Here is a 23099-nt window from a genome sequence, read left to right as displayed (position 1 = left end):
AGTGTTCTTTAATTTTAGCCAATGCCTTTTCCATAGCTTTTGATATAATCATATCAAATATGTTAATTTAAATATGTTAATGTGAATTTTTGACATATTAATGTGAATTCCCAACCAGTTTTAATACTGAAGCAACCTTGCATCCCTGGAATAAAGCTTACTTGGTCATGGTGTACTATTCTTTATCTATATTGCTTCATCAATGAGATAGTAGACTTTTTTTGCCTACATATTAATAAATTGTGAGACCAGCCATTAGTTTTCATTTTTGAGTGACTTTGTTAAATTTTTATATCAGGATTTTGCCACCTTGGCAAAATGAACATTTTCTTAGCTTTATGTATCCTGGATCAGCTTAATAATAGAAGTGTGTGTTCCTTGAAATTTTAAAAGAACTTTCCAAAGACAAAAACAAATGCCCCCAAAACTACATGGACAAGGTACCTTATTTTTTAAAAATAACTTTAAACAACCTTTTCTGATATGATTGGGCTGTTAACATTTTCTACCTCTTCTTAAATTAATTTTGGTAATTCATGTTTTCCTAGAAAATTGTGCCTGTTGACGAGATTTCCACGTTTGGCAGCATAGAGCATCCATGCATGTTTCTATGTTTTTTAAATGTCATCTTTCCCATATCCCTGGCTGTATCTTCTCATTCCTTATCTTGATGTTTGTGCCTTCTTTTTTGAGTCTTATCCTTGGTTTGTCTGTCTCATTGGTCTTTTCAAATAACAACTCTTGGTTGTATTTATTATTTATTATTGTGTGTTTTTATTATTGTGTCTACTCTTCTGGTTCCTAATTCATTATTTTCTGCTTTTCTTTATCGATTCCTTCCTCCTCCTTTCCCTAGGTTCATTTTATTGCTTTTTTATCTAGCTTCTTGAGTTGAGTGCCTTGGCGAGGCACTGCATTTCTGTTTTGGGGATCAGGGTTTAAAGTGTATGTAACAGCAGCAGAAACTGTCGAGGTTCGGATGTGACCGAAAGGACAACCCCTGTTGAAAAAAGAACCAAAGCCCAGGAATTAGGAGAGCTGGACTCCAGTCCCAGCCTTGCCTGAAATGAGGAGAGTGTCGTGGGCAAATCCCTTCCCTTCTCAGGACCCTCTTAGCCATCTGAGGCAGATGGGTGGGGCATGGATCTCCTGGGGCTTGGCTCCAGGACCCCCTGTACAGCAGGTAGCCTCCTACCAGGGTAACGCCTCCATCTTCCAGGAGGCAGATCTGGCCTCCCTCCCCCACTGTGGTCCTTGCTTTCATTCCAACACATATATTACGAAAACTGTGTAGTTGAATTTCTTTCTGCATGATGGAGTAAGGCTGGTGACAGTGTGGCCTAAAGGCAGGGCTCAGCCTACTGTCCCAGCTGAGAAACGGGGGCACAGAAGCCCAGCCAGGCACATGGGCAAGGCAGTAGAATAGAGTGACTGAACCCATGGTCTTTGCCACTGGATTGCTTGGCTTCAAATCCTTACTGTGCAACCTTGGACAAATTACTTGACTTTCTGTTTCATTATCCTATAAAGTGGGGAATGTATCAGTACCTTACCTCATAGTGTTGTTGAGGGTTAAATGAGTTAATGATTTAAAAGACTGGAAACAGAGCCTGGTGTTTACAATTCCTACATAAGCCTTTGTGGTGTGTTGTCACCAGGAGTGTGAGCCTGGGCCCAGGGCTGGGGGGTGCTCCACCTGGAGCACTTTCCGGTAGGGAAGCTGACCTGTTAGAACAGCCCCAGCCTGGGCTGTCTCTACACATCTCAGAGTCTGACAGCAGGGCCATCCCTTTCTTTTAGGGGCAACTACCAATTCCTCCCCCAAGGGTGGGGTCTCATCCTCAGAGCTCAACAGGTAACCACTGAACAGTCCCATCTTCCGTGGTCTGGATTGTTGCTCTTACACATGAGCACCTTAGTACATACGTGTGATTATCAATGTTTGGGGAGCCATAGGCCCGCTCTTTACCTGAGTGCCGAACCTCAGGGTCCTTTCAGAGTTCTACTGCTTTGGGGTTTTCTTCCACTTGGCCTGGAACCCAGACCATTCGCATTTATTCACGGAGACCTACTAGGTGCTGAGCCCTGTGGTGGAGGTAGGTTTTCTGGGTGTTGAATGAGGTGTCACCCCTGCCCTTAGGAGCTGGCAGCCTGCGATGAGGGGAACACGTGCATGCTGGACGTCTGCTCCCAACGGCCGAGGCCTCAACCTCTATGTCCCAGAACAGTGTCTGGTGTCAGGAGGTGCTTCCTGCACCATTACTGAATGAATGATAAGATCTTGGTCCAAAGAGAAAAAAGTCAGTAAGGACCAGACTTGGGTCTGAGGCAGGCAGAGCCCTGCCCACTGTGGGTGGCTGGGAGATGGCTGAGCTGGTCTTGGAAGATGGTGTTGCTGGGCCATGTGCAGAAGGCCCAGCAGAAGCAACGGTGTGTTAACGGAGAAGTTCCAAGCCCTTCTTGGGGAGCAGAGAGCAAGGGATGTGGTCAGAGCTCTGGTTTCCTAGGGATCCAACCGAGCCATCCTTGCTTCCTGCTGGTGGAGCCTGGCTGGAGGGGTGGGCGAGTACGTGTGTGTGTGTGTGTGTGTGTGTGTGTGCACACACATGCACACTGGCATCAAGCATCCAGACATGACAACTGTGCAGATGTTGGGGGAACTGTGGACAGGAGCAGCTGACCGTGGGGATGCTCACCCTGTGATTTGTTGCTTTGACTCCTCAGGCCGAGACTTGGCGAGCACGACCCTCCCTGGGTACCCTCCGCACGTGCCCCCCACCGGACAGGGCAGCTACTCGGCGCCGACGCTGACGGGGATGGTACCTGGTGAGTCTGCTCTGTCTGCGTCTTTGCAGCAGGAGGCATTTGGGGTTCATGGGGGGCATCCCTCCCGACATGGTCCCAGTGACCTCTCTGCTTCTGAGGAGTGAACCTGAAAAAATTAGGCTGAGCTCTGCCTTCTTGGCCTCTTTGTCAACCAGCGGCAGCACCTGGGAGGATGTCAGAGTCAGGGGGTCCTTGACTGTCCCTCAGATGCCCCTCTCTGGCTACACAGGGAGCCTGAATGCAGAGGGGCATGGGACCTGGCTGAAGGTCGGAGAGGGGCCGTGTGCGTGCTAAGTCGCTTCAGTCGTGTCGGACGCTTCGAGACTGCCTGGATGGTAGCCCGCTATGCTCCTCTGTCCATGGCATTCTCCAGGCGAGAATACTGGAGTGGGTTGCCATGCAAGAGGAGCTGGGGAGTCGTAAGCTGCCCAGCAAGTAGGAGGCAGAGCCACAATAGAAGCCCTGACTCAGCATGAACCACCCTGAGGCCCAGGCAGGAGGGCCCCTGCCCAAACAGCCCTAAACCCCTTCCGGCTTCTTGCCAGCCCACATCACCGACGTGCACACCCTGGGGTCCAGGGTTGATTCTTTGTGGGCAATGTGAACAAAGTGTGGACGTGAAGCCTGGGTGTCCACACCTGCATTCAAGGCTGGTGAAGACAAGCAGACCGGGCGTGGGGAAGGAAGCCGGGCGGATCAGGGCTCAGGTGGGCCTTCCCCATGCAGTCAGGGCCGGGCACAGGCTCTGAGGAGACCCAGAATTCTAAATTCGCTCCTGGCCTTCCAGGTTATTACGGAGACTATTTAACAAGGTAGGAGGACAGAGCATATTTCATTTAACGGTTTGTTAGCTTGATTTATGACTTTTAAATATGAGACATATGGGAAATGGCCTCCGTGTGTACTCTTGCCCTGGGCCTTGCCAATGCTGGGGAGGCCTGCCAGATCCATGCCTGCAAAGGCTTTGCCTTTTCTGCCTCCAGGAGGGGTCATGGCAGAGCCACCGTGTTCAGGGCAAGAGAGGGAGGCGGCGGGACACACACCCTCCTGCCTGTCTCCACCCCCACTGTCTCCCAGCCTTTAGCAAGTTAGGATTGTCCAGTAACTTCGTGGCTGTGGGTCACTTTGTCAAGTGCAAAGTGCTTGCCTAGGAGCCTTTGGTGTTACAGCCTGTGAGGTGGGCAGGGTCCCCAGGGTCAGAAGGAGGCTAGTGAGACTCAGAAAAGTTAGGGAACTGCCCACAGCTGCAGAGCTTGGAGGTGGGAGGTCTTGAATCCAGGTCTTCTGCCTCCAGTTCAGCACTCCTGCCCTCTGCCACCCTGTGCACCCTCAGTCTGGCGATGCATGCTTCACAGTGATGGCAGAGAGGGAGGTGGCAGCCCCAGGTCCAGTCCTGAGGGCATGTGGGTGGGTGAAGCAGGGCCACTACGGTGGCCCTGCCAGTCCCTGCTGCCAACTCCAAAGAGGCCGAGTTCAGAGCAGCGGCTGAACTTGCCCAAGTTTATCCAGACAGAGGTGCCCTCCAGCCCCTGGGATTCCTCCAATCCTAATTACCAGGCTCGGATACAAACGGCCGGGGGTTTTAGCAGAGCCCCCAGCAGGTACCATTAATGGTGGCAGCAGGAGCCACAGGGCTGCACAAGAGTGCAGCCTAACGAAGCCTACCAGCAGCCACTGGACAGGGGCGGCCACAAAGCCTGCCAGGACTCTGCAGAGAGGGAGGGCACATGGAGAGGGGGAAGGAAGACATTCGTTTTGGGCAGGGAAGCCCCACGTCTCTCTCTGCAGCCTCCCTCCCTCCCTTCTGTTTTCCTTCTCTTCCTGCTTTCTCTTCTCACGCAGCCCCAGCACTCATTCAGCACCAGACCTGGTTTTACGGCTGCGACTCCACGCTTAACAAGCAGGTCCTTAGCTCCTGTTCCCCATTGTCCACAGCAGCATCACATCTCTGGGACTCTGTCTCCAACAGGATTTCCAGATGCATTCTTGGATGGTTTCATGGGGGCAGTGCTGGCCCACACTCGTGGTCTTTGCTGGAACTGCCCAGATCTAGCCCACCTTTTAGCACAGCGGGTCCTCTGCCTTACTCGTCTTCCGCACCCCTCATAGCCCATAACACAGAATAGGTCCTTTTATGTGAGTGTCTGGCTAAAGGCAGGAGGGAGGGAAAATTAATACTGCGTATGAGTTTCTTATGGCTGCTATAACAAGTTAGCACAAACTTGGTGACTTAAGACAGTGGGAAAATTTCTCTCACAGTCCTGGAGCCCAGAAGGCTGAAGTCAATATCACTATATGAAACAGTCCTCCCTTCCAACCTGGAAGTGAATCCCAAGGGAAACTGAAATCTTCTGAGCTGTTTTTCCTACCTAGATTCTGGGAAGGGCTTACCTGGTGGCTCAAATAGTAAAGAATCCACCTGTAATGTGGGAGACCTGGGCTTGATCTCTGGGTTGGGACGATCCCCTAGAGGAGGGCATGGCAACCCACTCCAGTATTCTTGCCTGGAGAATCCCCATGGATAGAGGAGCCTGGCAGGCTACAGTCCGTGGGGTTGCAGAGTCAGACACGACTAAGTGACTTAGCACAGCACAGCACAAGTTCTGGGAAACATTTGACTGCCATCTCTTCCATTATAAGAGAGACTTCCGTAGGTGAAGTTTTCTTTTAGAATACATTGAAAAGGGATTATGTCCGGGGTACACTTGGGCAGTTGAATTTTGGGGTCTGGAAAAATAGTATGTTTTTCCATACGAACCATGGTCTTGGTGGCTTAGACTCCTGTTTATTTCGAATTTGGTTCTGCTGTTGGGGTTGTCCATCCTCTCTGATTTCAGGATGTGTTCACATATGCAGATCAGGGCTACTTGGTCTGCTCGAGCATTTGTAGATTCAGTTCCTGTGGCTCTGCCGACCCCACACAGCCCTTGTCTAATTAGTTATGTTGAACAAAGCAAACACGGCACATCACATCAGCTCAGCATGGAAACAGTTTTCAGATTTTATTTTCATCAAGTTCCAGCAAATGCCAAAAGTTTTGCACCAAAGATTCCATAGTATCTTGAGTAGTGTAACTAGTTGATTCCTGCCTGAAGGTATTTGCACAACCTAACGGATATTGACATGGCATTTGAAAAACTCTTAAAAATTCTAGGCTGAGGGAAAGATGGGGGCGTTCACTGCCCTTTGGCTTCAGTGAATCTAAGAAGCAAGGTAACTAACTGTCTTTGAGATGAACTCACCTTGCCCCCACACCCCTTACTGGACTCCTCTTTGGGGGTTTCAGGCCAGAGTGCCAGGAAATCCTGACCATGTTGTGTTTACCTCCCCTGGGCTGCAGCAGACAAGCAGCTGTTTGACGAAGGCCCTAGAAGGAGCCTGGTGGGCTCTCTGTCCTGGAAGCTCTGCTCACTGTAGATGAGTGTGCATCACCTCTAGATGCCATTCATTGAAATCGCTCAACTGATGGCTTTCTTGAAGAAGTGGAAGGTGATGATGAGGTTGGAGTGGACCCCTGAGGCCGATGAGGTGGTGTGGGCAGGCACCGCGTCCTGGACTCCAGTGGGAGGGATGGAGGCACCTACTTCCCCTCACAGGGGCGATTCCTCTGCTTAGCGCACTCAGCCCGCTCTAGTACTCCCACTGCCACTGGCCCAGACTGCCTGGCTCCCTCTCACTCCCGCGTTTTCACCTAAGGCTTCACCAAACATGTGTTAGTTTCCTCTTGCTGCTATGACAAGTCACTGCAAATTAGCGACTGACTTAAAGCAACAGTAATTTCTCATTTTATGGTTCTGGAGGTTGGGAATCCAAACTGGGTCTCCCTAGGCTGAAGTCTAGGTGTCAGCGGAGCTGGGTGCCTTCTGGAGGTCACCCAGGGAGAATCGTCTCCTGCTTTCCTCAGCTTGTAAATGCTCCACATCCCTGGCCTGAGTCTTTACCATGCCGCCATCTTCCAGGTTCAGAGAAGGCGATGGCACCCCACTCCAGTACTCTTGCCTGGAAAATCCCATGGACGGGGGAGCCTGGTAAGCTGCAGTCCATGCGGTCGCTAAGAGTCGGACACGACTGAGTGACTTCACTTTCACTTTTCACTTTCTTGCATTGGAGAAGGAAATGGCAACCCACTCCAGTGTTCTTGCCTGGAGAATCCCAGGGGCGGGGGAGCCTGGTGGGCTGCCGTCTATGGGGTCGCACAGAGTCAGACACGACTGAAGCGACTTAGCAGCAGCAGCAACATCTTCCAGGTTTGCTCTCTCCTGCTCCCTCTTCCCCTTAGAAAGACCCTTGTGGTTTTAATGGACTCACCTGCTTAATCCAGGATAATCTCCTTATCTTCAGGTCAGCTAATTAGCAACCTTCATTCCCCTTTGCCATACAACCCGAGTGGTCATGAGTTCCAGGGATTAGGGTGCAGATATCTTTGTGGAGGGAAGTGTTATTCGGGGGGGAAGTGTTATTCTGCCCACCACACCATCTAAATCAAGACCCCCATCACACCCTTCTCAAGGCATTCTGTTCTTTTCATTCATTATTTAAGCACATTTGGAGGGATTTAATTTAATTAGTTTATTCCTTCCTTGTCCAGTTCTCCCCAGGTCTGTAGAGTACTCGAGGGTTATATAGCACACAAGTCTCGGTCTATCTTGTTCATCTCTGTGTCCCTGCTTCCTGGCAGAGTGCCTGGCTCATAGTAGCACTCAGGCAATGCTGCTGCTAAGTCGCTTCAGTCGTGTCCAATTCTGTGCGACCCCATAGACGGCAGCCTACCAGGCTCCCCCGCCCCTGGGATTCTCCAGGCAAGAACACTGGAGTGGGTTGCCATTTCCTTCTCCAATGCATGAAAGTGAAACGTGAAAGTGAAGTCGCTCAGTCGTGTCCGACTCTTCGAGACCCCATGGACTGCAGCCTACCAGGCTCCTCCGCCCATGGGATTTTCCAGGCAAGAGTACTGGAGTGGGGTGCCATTGTCTTCTCCCCAGGCAATAGTAGCTGCCATACAAAAGGCAGTGGGGATGGGGGTGGGGGTGGGGGTGGTTGGGGCTAGGCTGCCTGGGAGAGCTCAGCTCAGTACTGCAACAGTGCAGCCACGGAGGCTGAGCTGCCCTGAGGGCCTGCAGTGGCAGCCACGTGGTGAAGCAAGGATGCTGGTGGTTGAGAGCATGGGCCTGGAGCCAGGCTGCCTGGTTTTGCATCACCCTCCTGCTTCTCACCAGCTGTGTGACTTGGAGCAAGTTATATAACTTCTCTGGATCCTTGTTTCCTCCTCATCTATAAAATGGGGATGATGATAATAAGAATGAGGATTAAATGATGTACAGTTGGCCCTCTGGATCTATGGCTTCAGCATCCATGGATTCAACCAACCATGGATAGAAAATAGTCAGAAAATAGTCCAGAAAATTGCAAAAAGCAAAACTTGAATGTTAGCAACTGTTTACATAGCACTTGCATTGGATTAGGTATTGCAATTTATCAAGAGATGATTTAAAGTATACAGGAGGTTCATGTAGGTTGTATGCAAATATTACATCATATTATATAAGGAACTTGAACATCAGTGGATTGTGATATCCACGGGGGTCCTGGTCCCTAACCCTGGCAGATACCTAGGGATGACTGTCATATATGTAAAAACTCTTAGAATTTTTCCTGGTACATATTAAGTGCAATGTAAGTGTTATTTATTATTATAATTATTATTTACAATTGCTGTTGCTTATACTGGGGTATGAGCTGGGTGTGGTGGTGAGGAGAGAAGCCTAGCAGGCATGCCTAAAGCTGGCCTTGCCCAGCTGGCATCAAGTCAAGAGCTCTCCAGCAGAGCCCACGTCCCTTGGAGCCCGTGGATCAATGGGAGATCCAAGTTGGAAAAGAATCCAGTCACAAGCAAAAGTGCTGCTAAGCAGGAGCAGGGTAGACTCTGAATGCCTGGAAAAAATGGAGAGACACCTGGGGTTGGTCCAAATGAGAAAGATGTCCTGGTAAAGAGGGCCAGAAGCTGGGCTGTAAGCAGAATATCCTTGGCCGTCTGAAGAGGAGTGGGGCAGGGGGTTGAGAGTGGGTCCAGCTCAGCGACTGGAGTGGGTTCAAATCGGGTGGAGTATGGCCCAGCCAGCCCAGCTGGGTAAGTGGAGTTGACAGGAAGAGAAGCTGGTTAAGGAAGAGGCCAGTGGGCAACAAGGTTAGGATTTGAACTTGTCAGCTTTTGGAACTCTGCACAGCTCCATAGGCATGGCCGAGATCTGTGGATGGGAGTCAGAGGGACACCTTTGTCGGCCTTGTGTAGAGACCTTTCCCCCAAACCAGAACTGAAAGCATGAGAATGGGCAGGCTTGGGAGGGGCCGGCAGAAGCCAGGGAGGACTTGGTGGAGAGGCTAGAGCATCTTGTGAGATTGGATCAGTGCTCCCTTCTCAAGCGCCTCCCTGGCCCAAGCATCAGCATGTTTGCTTAGGGAATGAATAGCCTTTGTTCTTAGCTCTTATGACCTCTTCACCAGAGCTTCTGTGGGTCCTGTGGCCTGGGCACTTTCTAAGCTCCCTCCTTACCTTTCCAAGGCAGTCCTGGAACTCCACGCACACCTGTTGCTTGTCCCTGACTCTTTGCTGCCCTCTAGTGGCCTCCAGTCACTCTGCCACACCAGGAACATAGACCCTGGGGAACAGCAGACGCAGCCTGGATGAAATGGCAGGTAGCCCTTCATTTGTCCTTTCATTCATTCTCAGATATTTCCTGGGAAACACCGGGTGCTGGCTCTGGGCTAGGTGTGATGTTACAGACACAACCCCTGCCCTCAGGGAGCTCACAGTCTAGTTGGTGAGTTGTTGTTTAGTTGCTAAATTGTGTCCAGCTCTTTTGTGACTCCGTGGACCATAGCCCGCCAGGCTTCTCTGTCCATGGCATTTCCCAGGCAAGAATACTAGAGTGGGTTACCAATTCCTTCTCCAAGGGATCTTCCTGACCCAGGGATAGAACCTGCATCTCCTGCATTGGCAGGCGATTCTTTACCACTGAGCCACCAGGGAAGCAAAATATAAGAAGCGACTTTACTTCTGGCAGCCTGATGAAGTTGTGAGATGTTGTTGTTGTTTAGTTGCTAAGTTGTGTCCAGCTCTTTGCAACCCCATGGGTTGCAGCCCAACAGACTCACTGATCATTCCCGCAAGCTATGTTTAGAGCTAAAATCTAGGAATGTGCTGAGGAAATGCAGGAGAGAGGCTGCTAGGTCTGCTGGGGGCGCTGGGGCAGGTGGGAGAAATCAGGGAAGGCTTCCTGGAGAAGGTCATCTGAGCTTCACCTTGAAGGGTAGTTTGCCAGTCTGAGAAGTTGGAGGGGCATTGCTGCGTAAGGGACTATGTGTAAGAAGAGCCAGAGCCTCAATTCCTAGAAATCTCTGGGATGTGAAGAGCTGCAAACAGCAGCCTTGACAGATGGCAGGCTTGTCCCAGGCAGATCTGAATGTGAGTTGGAGGGGAGGCTCCTGTGCCTTCAAGGCATGGAGAATGAGGGGTCTGGAGTGGCCTGATCTGAGCAGTGCCTGTGACTAAAGCCCCATGTGAACCCTGCGTAGAAGTAATGCTGGGACTGGGGAGAAACTCCATGTGGGTTTGTGAGTGCTTTGCCACATTGGGGAAGAACAGAGTTGCAGAAGCAAAGGCTCAGAGATGAAAAGCATGCTGGTGCACGAAGGTCCAACTGGAATCCAGGAGGCCTGGGTTTTGATTCTAGCTGTCAGACCCTCACGGTGTGACCTTAGAATGCGGCCTCCGGATTTTCTACTCTCTCAAAGCAGGAGGTAGGGGGCAAGGAGATTGAATTAGATGCTCCATAGGGGGCTTTCTGGTCCTGCCACACAAGGGCTTCTAAATCTGCTGATATCACCCCTCTGCTGAACTGGAGGGTTCCTGAGCCTGTTCCACGTGGGCAGCAATTTCCCTTCAGGTCTGGGGCTGGGACATGCTAAGGCAATGGCCTTAGGCTTTCACGTGTAATCAGGTAAATCACTTCCAAGGGGTGGAGTTGAAGGAGAAGGGAGCCTCGAGCTGTGCTAATCCCTTAGGGCTGTCACTGTGTCCTCTAACCCTGCTGTGACAGGCGAGGATGGCCCTCAGGGGCTCCACACCTGGAATGAGTGCTTCGCTGGGGGCAGGAAGAGTGAATATCAAGGTTCTGAGACATGCTTTACTTGTGTACATATCAGAATCCTTCCAAAATCCAGACTGAGTCGACCAGGGCCATCTTCATTTCTTCCTTTGATCCACTGGCATCTACAGCCCCTGTCTCCAAAACTTCATCAGCTATTGGCCCTCAGCTGGACGGGCCGCCACCACTAAGCCTGTGGGTCACTCCATCCAGGACTCTTCTCCCCAGAGAACTTTTGGCAACGCCCAGAGCTTCTGGGGGGCAGGGAGAGCAGTGGGGCTCTGCCCTCTCAAAGGAAAATGCTTTTGAGTGAAGCCAAACTGCCTCTGCCGCCAAGTTAATTCCAGCAACAAGCCTCGCCCCCAGCCGCATGGTGCTTCAGTCTATAAAAAAGCCATACCTGTCACCCCCAGTGGCAATTTGAAGGCACCTTTGAGGTTGGAATGTTTATCCCCATTTCAGAGGTAAGCAAGCTGAGCTCAGAGAGGTGCCGTGGCCAGCCAGGCTGCACAGCCAGTCACGGGGAGCAGCTGGGCCCAACGCCTGGAATTCTGGTCCCGACTTCATCCAGCCCCTAGTGCCCGTGGAAAGTGGGCCCGGGGAAAGGCTTTGGTTTCCTTGGCGCTCCCTTAGGGGTGTGGATGGCCTTCCTGACCCAGAGGTCTTTTACGGGCCTGAAGAAGGCTTTCCCAAGCGGGGACACCAGGCAACCACACTTCAGACTCTGGTACATTTCCTTCTACTCCTATCTTCACCTGCCCACATGCCGCCCATGCTCCTGGGCCCCAGTCGGGTGCGCCCTCTAAGAGGATGCCTACACCCCACCTGCTCCAGGGGCACATCTGTCCCCTGAGCACTGCCAGGGCACTGCCCAGCTTCTGCCTCGCCCACGGCTGGAGTGACTGGGCTCGCCCAGCTCCTGGATGCTCCACTGGAATCCTCCCGCTATCCAGTCCCTGCACACAGTAGGTGCCCCACAGATATGAGGGGGTGGAGAATTTGTCTGAATCGGGCACATGCCCCTCCCGATCTTGTCCAGCCTGGGCTTGGGGCCCAACTGTGTAATTAAACAGAGCTTCGGCTCAACTTACACGCCCCAGCTTGCTCTTCCAATATTTGCTCTGGCTCCTTGCTGGAAGACGCTGAGACAATGGCCCTTGTTACCCTCTGTTTGAGTTATTTATTTTTTTCACTTTTCCCTCCTTCCCCTCTCGGGGGACTCGCCTCTCGCCCTCATCCCTCATGTTTTCCCTTTCACTTGACTGTCACTCTCATTGTCCTCCTGGGGCCAGGAACGCAGGGTGACAGGCAAGGGGAGCCCAACCGGGCTGGGGAGGCTGGAAATATAGTCATTAATGGGACCTGAGAAGCCCAGATGTCCTCCCTGAATGCGGGTAATTTGTTTTTAATGAAAAACCACGCGGTGACCCTGAACAAATGAATTTTCTTTATAAGGAGTCTATGTGCAACGGCACAAATAAAGGATCTGAATCAGGAAGACTTAGATCCAGAGCTGAGAGAAAGAGAGAGGGAAGGAGTGGGAAGGAGAGCAAGGGACATAAAGGAGGAGGGGAAGGGAATGTTCAGATGACGACTGTGTTATCACGTCCTTTTGTCTGAAGCTCAGTCCCGGGTCATGCGTGCCTTGGGCATTGTCCTGCCAAAGCAGGATGCGTGACAGTTGTGACCATTTCGAGGTCTTGTTCACAACAATGCAAAGAATATGAACCACCATCTGGACAGATGTTTACAAAGTGCAGTTCTTGTGTGTGATCTCAGCAGGTCCCCTCCATAGCATCAGGAAGGCACGGTTTTTAGCCCCATTTCACAGAGATGAAAACTGAGGCTGAGTAATGGTGATTTGCCTAAGGTCACACAGCTAGCCAGTGGTTGGGTCCAGATGACAAGCGAAGGGCTTTCCAGTTTGGAGTTTGACTGTTAGAAGCACAGCGCTCCCTCTGCGGGACCCAAGAGAAGGGGGCCACTCTGAGATAAGGGGAGGTCCTGGGTCTGCACTGAGAAGTCTTGGATTGAAGGAAAGCCCCATGGCCCCAGAACTTTGTGACTCTGCAGATTTTCTGAGTACTTTTCGGGGCGGGAAGAGGGGGCATTCCTGGAAAGAGAACTCCCCGGAAAGGAGCCAGAGTCACTTGCAGAAGTGGCTGCAGGGGTATTGGAATCTGGAGAGCGGCCGTGTCCCACCACCCACCACCCAGGACCCTTGGGGGGCGTCCAGAGCAGGTGCCTGGGGGCAGCAACAGAGGTGCTGGTTCAGCAGAAGCCCCAGCCGAGGGCCCGCCAGCACGTGCAGCACTGCAGGCAGCTAACAGGGATCTAGGGTGGGCTGTGTCTGTGTGATGTGAGGAGGCCTCCTCTAACACGTGCCTTGCAGAGGGCTGGGGTGGCCTTTATACACTCTGTAGCTACTTCTCCCTTCGCCAGGGATGGACTGGCCAGACTGACCTTAGAAACCAGCCCAGGAGTATGAAGATGAGGTCAAAGAAAGGACTTGCTCAAGGTCACACAGCCAGTCAAGGCCTTTTTTTTTTTTCCTGTAGCCACAGCCTGTCCTTTTGTCCCCACTGGGCTAGGGGGACATAACCCCCCACACCCTCTACGTCTTCAAAGCGACAAAAAAAGAAGCATTTTGTCCCGACTTCATGCAGGCCCAGCCTTCCTGGGGTGGTCCCTGGCTGACCTGGCTTCTAGAACAACTTGAAGCACAGGTCCCCCACCCATCCACCCACCCCAGCCTTGTCCTGTCCCTCTTGAGCATGGACCCTCCCCAGGCCCTACCTGGTCAGCTACAGGAGCATCTCCTGGATGCAGGCCGAGCTGTCCCCAAGTTGGTCAGAGCTTCAGCCTGAGACCTTGGTGAGGCCTCACTCCTCTTGCCCTCAGTCTTTCCCCCAGAGTCAGGCGCCTGGACAAAAAGAAATGATTGTGTTTTTTTTTTTTTTTTCCTGCATTTGGCTGCCCTCTGGAAGTTGTGACCCAATTAGAAAATTAGACAAATTGAAAAATCTGGCCACTACCCTAGCTGAGTTTATAGTCTCAGCTCACATTTAGGTCTCTGCCTCCCAAACACCCTCTCGGAGAGCCCGACCGCCCAGGCTTCCTTGGCCACCTGGAGCAGATTCCGTGCCACTCTCCTCTGTAATTGACAATTTATTCCTCACTGACTTCCAAAATGGACTTGAGGCAGCTTCCTGATCTTTCAGTAACATCAGCCCGAACCTGAAATCCCTGTATAAAATCGGAGGACTGAGAGTAGGTCACAGACAGAGGCCTGGGAGGGAACCAGCTGGCCTCTCCCACGAGTGGACTGGTTTTTAACGGGGTCTCACCATCCAGCTTCGTGCCCGCCCTGCCCTGTGGCTGGAGCTACTCAAACTGCGCTGCTGAGAGTGGGGAGCTCACTTTCTTGGAAAAGGCTTCTGTCTGGATGCATTCCGGAGCGTGCTTCCAAAAACGTACTTTTAATCAAAAAGAAGATCATCAGAAAAACTAGGACAAATTGTGATTCTAGCAGTGGACAGTTGTAAATGCCAGGAGGGGTTGCCAGTTGGCAAATAAACTCTGGTGAGGTCTTGGATTAATTATACCACCAGTGAGCTGATGCGGTGGGGTCTTTCTTAACTGTCCTCATTTCTAGAATTAGTTCTGGTCTTCCTCCCTCCCTTCCTTCCTTCTCTCCCTTCCTCCCTAACCTTCTCCCTTCCCTTGTTCTCCCCTCTCTTTCCTTCCTGCCTTCCTCCTTCCTTCACTCATTCATTCATCAGACAGTCCCTGATCTCCTCCCGGGTGCTGAGCCCACTTCACAGAGTGAACAGAGAAATCATTGAATTTCTCAAGACCTCGGAGCAACCATGAGGAGAATCACCCATATTACCTGCTCAGAATGGAAAGAAACCAGCTTGAATGCGGTGGGTTCGTGGGACTGCCAGGCCCAGGGACCCCCAGAAGACAGGAGGGTGAGGTCTTGGGGCTGCTGGGCTGGACCAGAGATGGGAAGGGATCCCTGGCCCAAGACCAGCTCGCTCTGGGCCTCCCCCGAGAGGCTCCGAGGGAAGCCTGGTCCCCCAGAACCTCTGTCCCTGAAGCGGGTGCCAGGCTCTTGTGTACAAACAGGGGTTCGGTATTTAGGAGTGGGGAGGAGCAGGGAGCTGTCCTGAATGGCTGCCCGCTTTGGAAATTTCTATGCATTTGTAATAACAAAATTACCATAATTTGCTCGTTAACGCAGCTAGATCAGTCAAGCATTGTTCCAGGCGGGCAGGGAGGCCGCGGCGCCTCTCTCTGTGCACTCTCCACCCCCCAGCCAGCCTGCCAGCCCGTTAGAGCTCTGGAAATTAGCATGCAAATGGTCCTAATTCGGTGGGCGAGCTGTCAGGCAGCGCCTCTCCGGCCTCGTCTCTGTGAAGGCCCTGACAGCCCGGCTCCGGCGCCGGCCCACCCTCCTCGCTCCAGCCAGGAGGGGCTCCGAGGGGCACCTCCAGACTGACAGCTTGGCGGCCTCCCTCCCTCCGTCAGCGCCATCAGGCCTGGCGGCAGGCTCCCCGGGGAGCAGGCAGGGCTGCCACCATGCCGGCCAGCGGGAGGAAGCGAGGGAGCGGGTGGAAGGGCTGCTGGCGGAGGCTGGTCGGTGCTCAGGTCCAGTGGCAGCCTTGGCTGGATGGGGCAGCATGAGGGTGGAGTGGGGCCCCCTGACCGGGGCAGGTTGGGGCCCAGGGACCCTCACGGTGGGTGGTTTCTGAGAGCAGGCCCCACGGGAACCCTGGGGCACTCTCTCCACCTGCACACCCACTGGAGCAAGTCAAATCCCGCCTCGCTATCCCTTCTTTGTCTCCCGAGCCTGACTGAACATCCCTCTCAGCCTCCCCGTGCCTGGAACAACTCTGTCCTCATCTGAGTGTGCGACTCCTCCAGCTGCGAGGGAGACCTGGGGGAGGCCGAGAAGGTGTGGGGCGTAGGCCGGATGCCCTGGCCTGGCACTGGCTCCCTTGGCCTCAGTCGGTTCTGCCTCCAGTCACCGTCCCGCCTTTGCATCTTTTATAGTCTTCCTCCAGGGGCTGTGGTGAGGATGAGAGGAGAAGGCCCCGCTTTCTAGAAGTAGCTAGCATCTCGTGAGAATGTCTATGAGCAGGTCATTTCCCAGCCTGCTGGCCCTTCACAACAGCCCCATCAGGTTGGTGTTGATGGTACCGCATTTCCTAGAGGAGGAAGCTGAGACCTCAGCTTACACAGAGTAACTTGCCCAAGTGGCAGGGCCAGGATAGAGTCCAGTCTTGATTGCTCAGATCCTCTTAGCAAGAGAAAAAGCAGGACCCTGAGAGTCAGACCATACTTCTGTCTCAACGGTGAAAGGTATAATGATACCCTTATAGGCAATCTGTGCCTCTTATGGTGCTTGGCACATCCTCAATACTAGATAAATGTGGGCTGAAAGGAGAGAACCCCAGTAGCCCAGGTTTGACAGTCATTTGGGATTTGCTATATCCATCCTTATGGTCCTCTTCTGACCTGTGAGAGCAGAGTGAAGAAGCAACAGCTGGAGAGAGAGGGTACACCACGGAGCTGACCTTGAGGTTTTCCCCAGCTTGTGTCTCAGGACCTTCCTCCTTCCTCCCCATGAGTGGAGGCAGCCTCACTCCAAGGTTCAGGCTTTGGCAGGTGGAGAGCAGGCTGAATCTCAGTCTGCACACGCCCAATCAGCTGGCTGTTCTTGTGCAGTGAGCAACCTACTCATCCCTACATGGCTGCCCTGCCCCCTTTGTATATTTTAAGGGAATCTTAGTGGAACTCTTTAGACTTCAGATAAACGAAGAGATGAGAGAGACCTTGAGAAATTCAAAACCCCAGCTGGCTGTCTGAGCCAGCCAAAGGAGGCTCATGAGCCTGAGCGTCTGTGGCATCACAGCACCACCCAGCACAGAGCCTGCCATGGGCAGATGCTCAGCGAAGGTTTGAGAAGCCACACTGAATAATGTGTGGACCAAGAGAGGAAGTAAACACACAAACATGTGCAGGGGTGAACTAAAAGCCATCTATCCCGCTCACCTCAGACCAAACACCTTCAGTCGCAGGTGGCTTTTCCTTTCCACCTACTCTTTGGTTTGTTATTTGGGGGCTATGGTGTGAGCCTGAGGGAGCTTTAGGTCTCTAGGTAATGACCTCTCAGTAGCTACTGTTGGGCTACTCAGAACATACCTTGGAGAAGACTAGCTCCCCCCACCCACAACCACAGAATCCCAGGCTAGAAGGGCAGCTCAGGCCTTCATTCCCACGCCAGAGGGCCATGCTGGGCACTTCTGCAGTTCCCTGGATGAGCCGGGATGGATGCTTGCAAACTTCATTTCTGCTGGAGGAAGAATTGCCCAGGCTCCCCCTAGTGGAGAATTGGGGCACATCGCCCTCTTGTGTGTGGCATTGCTGGTGTGGGCAGGACAGAGCAGGATGGGACAGGACCATCCGTTTACCCACAGTTGGCCCATCCACACACTCATTGAATTCTCACCACAACCCTGTGGGTGCGCTTCTGGTTATTACTTTTGTTTTAGGCTCGGTGAGAGGAATGGGCTGGCCCAGGGCCATGCTGAGTCAAGACTAGAGTCCAGGCAGTCCATATTGGCCTCACCCTATGAATGTCCTTGGCCTCAGCCAGCTGACCATCTGCTTTCATGGCCACAATGCCTGGCCCTTCCAACCTCGTAGCTTGAAGCTCCATGTGGCCAGAGGTGCCCACTCTGTGGGTGGGCCCGTCTTTCAGCAGATGTTGCAGTATCCTCCTTACTGGTCTCCCCAGTGCCACCCTTACCCCCTTGAGTCCATTTTCACCAGAGCAGCCAGGGTGAGCCATTTCAGTCTGAGTCTGGTCGTGTCCCTCTTTTGCTGTCTCAGAGTAGAGGCTGACATTCTCACAAGATCTTCCCCTTCCTACTTCCCTTCTTGAACTCATCTCTACCTGCCCCTCCCTCGATTTTCCTCTCCAGCCTCACAGACCTCCTCTCTGCTCCTCCAACATGCCACCCACACTCCAGCCTCAGGACCTTTGCACTTGCCATTCCTTCTGCACAGACTGCCCTTCCCATAGATATTCACGCGTCTGACTCTCACGTCCTTCACCTCTTTATTTGAAAGTCACCTTCTTGGTGAAGCCATCCCCAGCCCCTATATCATCTCCTTATGTTTTCTTCTTAACGCATAATGTATGCTTTATTTTTTTTCCTATTTAGTGTCTGTTTATGTCACTAGACGGAGAAGGCAATGGCACCCCACTCCAGTACTCTTGCCTGGAAAATCCCATGGACGGGGGAGCCTGGTAGGCTCCAGTCTATGGGGTCACTAAGAGTCGGACACGACTGAGTGACTTCACTTTCACTTTTCGCTTTCATGCATTGGAGAAGGAAATGGCAACCCACTCCAGTATTCTTGCCTGGAGAATCCCAGGGACGGGGGAGCCAAGTGGGCTGCCGTCTATGGGGTCGCACAGAGTCGGACACGACTGAAGCGACTTAGCAGCAGCAGCAGCAGCTATGTCACTAGAATATAAGTACCCTGAGGGCAGGAATGTTTGTTTTGTTCATGGCTATATCCTCAGTGTCTAGAGCAGTACCTGGTATTTAGCAAGCACTCAGCTAACACCTGTTGAATGAGTAGGCAGATGAAACATTGTCTGCTGTATGCCCAGCGTCAACATAGATACACACTGGGTCTCCCCAGCACACCTGGGGGTTCCCCCCTGCAGCTCATCCTGCATTTGTACCCTTAGGAAGCTTCTTCACTCTTCCTTCCTGGGCCCCCAAAGACATCTTCCTTCCCCCTCGTAGGTCCCTCCCCACTAAGCTGCCTCTCAGCTAGGTCTGTGGGCTGGTCACAGAGGACACGGGTGAAAGTGTCAGTCAAATTTAGGAAAGAAGAGGTCTCCATTCGCACAGCCAACTGCAGGGCTGACTTTCTTACCCATGAGGAAACAGGCCTGGACTGGGGAAGACTAAGTTTGTGATAGAGGTGGGACTTCACTGGGACTCCTGCCTCTGGTCCAGCCTTGACCGTTGTGAGAATACGCCTGAGGGCTGTCCTGATTCAGCTCCCTCCACAGGACAAGTGCTTCAGCAAGCTTGCTAAGTACTGGTGGCAGCTGCCCAACCACCTGCCTGCAGTCCACCCACACCAGCCGGCCCCTCTTAGCGGTCAGCTGTTGGCAGTTAGCCTTCTTAGAGGTCGGCTTTCTTAGGGGCCAAGTTTCAAGAGGCCTGGGGACTAGACACAGTGTGCCTCTGAGGACCCTGGGAAACTCCTTAATGTGAGTGAGTGCTTCTCAAACTTCACTGCACACAAACCATGTGGGCATCATCTTCCAGAGCAGATTTGGTTCAGTAACACTAGACTGGAGCCCAAGATCCTGCATTTCTAACAAAATCCACTACTCGCTGAGGAGCTAGTACCTGTCCTCTGCTTCTCAAACTCACTGTACGAGGACTCACCTCAGGAGTTGGGACCAATCCTGAAACCTGGTCCCACCCAGAGACTCTGATTGAACTACTTTGGGTGTGTCTTGGTCATGTGGCTTTCCTAAAGCTCCCTGCTACTGCTACTGCTAAGTCATTTCAGTCGTGTCTGACTCTGTGCGACCCCATAGACGGCAGCCCACCAGGCTCCCCCATCCCTGGGATTCTCCAGGCAAGAACACTGGAGTGGGTTGCCATTTCCTTCTCCAATGCATGAAAGTGAAAAGTGAAAGGGAAGTCACTCAGTCGTGTCCGACTCTTCGTAACCCCATGGACTGCAGCCTACCAGGCTCCTTCCTCCATCCATGGGATTTTCCAGGCAAGAATACTGGAGTGGGGTGCCATTGCCTTCTCCCTAAAGCTCCCTAGATGATCTAAGAGGCAGCAAGGTTTGAGAACATGGACCCAGATCATGTACATCACTTCTGCCCTCTGGCACCTCTCCACTCAGGGAGAGCCCTACAGCGTAAAGAGGAAGGGACTTGTTGACACAGTGAGGAAGGGAGAGGAACCCGGAGGCTACATCCACTCCATAGGCCTTAGGAGAGGGCACCCTGAGGATTGAATGGGGACACAGCTATTAAAGGAGAGGCACTGAGCCCAGCAGTGGAGAGAGATGGAGACCACAGGGCCCTTACGGGCAGGGGAACACCTATGAGAGCTGAAGCAGCTGAGTGGCCCCATGGAGCCCCGCTTTTGGCTTTGTTCTTGACCCTGACTCTGATAGAAAAAATACCCTGTCCCCTCTTTAGCCCAGTCTGCCTCTCTCCCTGTATCTGTGCACTGGTCCCCAGCCACGCAGGACTCGAGTAATCGATGTGTGTGTTGCCCCTTCCCGTGGACTGCGAGCTCTCAGTTGGCAGGGACCGCGTGTGATTCATCTCCGCTCCAGCCCCAGGTCTTGCGCTCTGGGGGCGCGAAAGGTGTGTGGAATTGAGTGCGATCCTCCTCGGGGCGCACCAGGGCTCCGGGTGACTGTGCTGCAAGTTCCCCGCGCACAGCAAAGCCGGCGCATCGTGGTAGTAATTGTGGAGGTAAATCTTGTCTGGTCTCCTCGCAAACACTTGGTGAGGCATTCCATAAATATGTCAGCAGAAGCATTAAAATTTGATGGCAGGCAGCGCGGGTCGGCACCAGCACTGTGACTTCCCGGCAAGGTGTGACACCGTCACCTCCTCTCATTAGTCAGCAGCAGGACGCTCGGGCCTCCGCGCTGAGCCAGGCCCAGCTGGGGGCAGGCGGTTCTTCCAAGGACGACCCCTGGCTGCTCTGAGGGACAGGCCAAGGTCTCGGCCACAGGAAAGTAACTCAGAGCTTTGGGCTGACGTGGGCTGAGAGAAGCATCCCAGGAGGCTCTGGGAATGTGTGGGGAGGTGAGAGGGCCTCTGAGCTGCCAGGGGCTGGGGCTGGTTTCTGAGTCTGGGAGCTGGTGATTGAGGCTTGAGGCTTGTTTCAGCTTTATAGGCAGCCTGGTGGAAATTGTCTATTTTCTCGGGAAAAAAAGACCTCACAGAACACTCTCAAGGGGCATGGGGTTGGACCCATCGTTTAAGCAAGCAGAAGGACAACTGAGCAGGAGTCAGGGGAGAGAAAATGCTCCCTAGTGCAGAGAGAATGGAAACCAATCTAGTCTACCTCTCACCCACCATGGTTCATTTGGGGAAACCGAGGCTAAGTGAACTTGAAAGGGACAGGTCCAAGGTTGCACAGTGGTAGGGACAGAATGAAATTGAGGCCCTGACTCCTAGTTCAAGGCTTTCCCTACAACCAAAATTTGGAGCACTTGTTAAAATATGAGAAAATCATCTGGAAATATAATTTTCATTCAAAACAAGTCCCGGTGTATCCATTTTTTTCATCTGTCACACCAAGCATGTGTTATGTGCCAAGACCTGAGTTAAACATCGAAGAATAGACCCTCGTGTGTGTAGAACACTTTTTGGTTCACAGAAGACTTTGAAATGTGTTGATATTGTTATTTAGTCCTGTGTAATGTTGTAATGCCACATTGCAAATAAGGAACTCAGGTTCAGAGATGTAAAGTGACTTCTCAAGGCCACTCACCTAAGTAGTTGAGGGGCTTTGACAAGGACTGACCAGCTCCTAGCCTGAGGTCTTCCCCATTGTCTCAGTTACCAACACAGAATGGCAGCCAAAGCTGCTCTTACTACCTGTGCAGATTATCAGTGCCTGCCTGTTTATAATAATTTACCAAAGCAGCGATGTGGTTTGGAGTTGTTCAGGGGTTTCGGGGTTTATCAGTCAGTGTGCCTCTTTGGCAGTTGCCTTGATGGGGAGTTGAAACAGATAAGAGCCAGGTCTCTGTGGCCCATTCCACACCAGGACGCATTGTATCCTGTAGAACCGCCTTCTATCTGAGAGGAGTTGGAGACTGCCTTGCCCCTCAGGGTCCCTTCCATGGGGACAGGGGCAGTATACTATGACTCTTCAGAAAGCAGCCAGGGCTAGTGGAACAGATTTCAGTAACCCGTTAAATGATGCAGCTTCCATGTCCTTTAAAGTCCAGATCACAGCCGCTTCTTACAAGAAGCTTTCCTGGATGCCCCAGCCAGGATAAATGATAACTTCTGCTCTGCTTCTAAGTCCTCCTCACTGTTAACTGATGCCTGCATGTCTAGTTCTGGGTCTGAGGAATCCTCTCAGATGCTGGGAGTGCCATGAGGACTGGGGCCTGGGCACCATCCACTGAGTGTGGAGAGGCGGTCCAGCACAGAGCTCTGAATGGGGTAGGGACAGTTTGAATGCTGAGTGGAATGGATATACAGAATTCTCATGAACTTATTAGACCTCCATCACAGATATGTGAGCTGGATTTTCTCAGGAATACAGTTCAATACTACTCCAGCTGAATTCTGTAGAACCTGCAGTCTGGCAGTTTAGGCTTGGGATGGGGGCTTTTAGTCACATCCTGGTCACTCAAAGAAAGTCTCCAGGTAGAATCTAGATGCAGCATCTTCTGATGGCCAAATGAGTACTAAGGAAAAGAAACCTCCATTTTCCAGCCCTGCGGTGCTTGGAATGCAGTCTGGTCCTGTTTTCTGAACTGTAACTGTCAATGGGTTTGACTCCTTCCTTTTAAAAAATTTTTCTTTGCTCTTTGGGGGTGATCCAACCTTAGTGCTATCATCATGTGACACAGAGGCCCAGAGAGGCCTGGTGGAGGTCCTAGCCCTTCAGGAGGGCAGCCATCCAGTGTTCCTTTCCACCTGTGGGACCTGCACCAGGGCCCTGCAGCAGACATAGCCCACAGCTCTTTTCTGTGTGTTTTGCTGTCTGTCTCTGTCTCTGTGTCATGCATCAGGGTTCTATCCAAGATCAAAGACCAGTGTTTCATGACCTGTTTCTGTTGACACTGAAAGCACCTGGCTCAAGGAACGGTTGTAGGGCATGCGCAATGCTCATCCAGCGAGTATTAGTACTATGGGTGGGGCCGGAGCAGGGGGAGGGCAGCAGGGGCGGCTGCGGTCTGTCAGTCACACGTGGTCAGTCCTCAAGGAGGAGCCACAAACTTAACAACAGCAGAAGCCAGAGTCTGGACAACCATCCTGAGTCTAGACAGGAAGTGCACCCAGCCATAGCCAGGGTTGGAGGCTTAGGG

General features: G+C 52.3%; 1 protein-coding gene across 2 annotated transcripts in view; it reads left to right on the top strand.

Annotated features, from left to right (window-relative positions):
* PAX5 (paired box 5) overlaps nt 1–23099 on the top strand; it is a 187521-nt gene that overhangs the window by 141184 nt on the left and 23238 nt on the right. For both annotated transcript variants that reach the window (XM_061425677.1, XM_061425678.1), the window contains exon 8: nt 2725–2826. In XM_061425677.1, coding sequence (XP_061281661.1) covers nt 2725–2826 — 102 coding nt within the window. The remainder of the gene's footprint in view (nt 1–2724; nt 2827–23099) is intronic.

Source organism: Bos javanicus, chromosome 8 (genome assembly GCF_032452875.1).
Source record: "Bos javanicus breed banteng chromosome 8, ARS-OSU_banteng_1.0, whole genome shotgun sequence".
Taxonomy (NCBI): Eukaryota; Metazoa; Chordata; class Mammalia; order Artiodactyla; family Bovidae; genus Bos; species Bos javanicus.
This window is presented reverse-complemented; position numbering and strand designations above follow the sequence as displayed.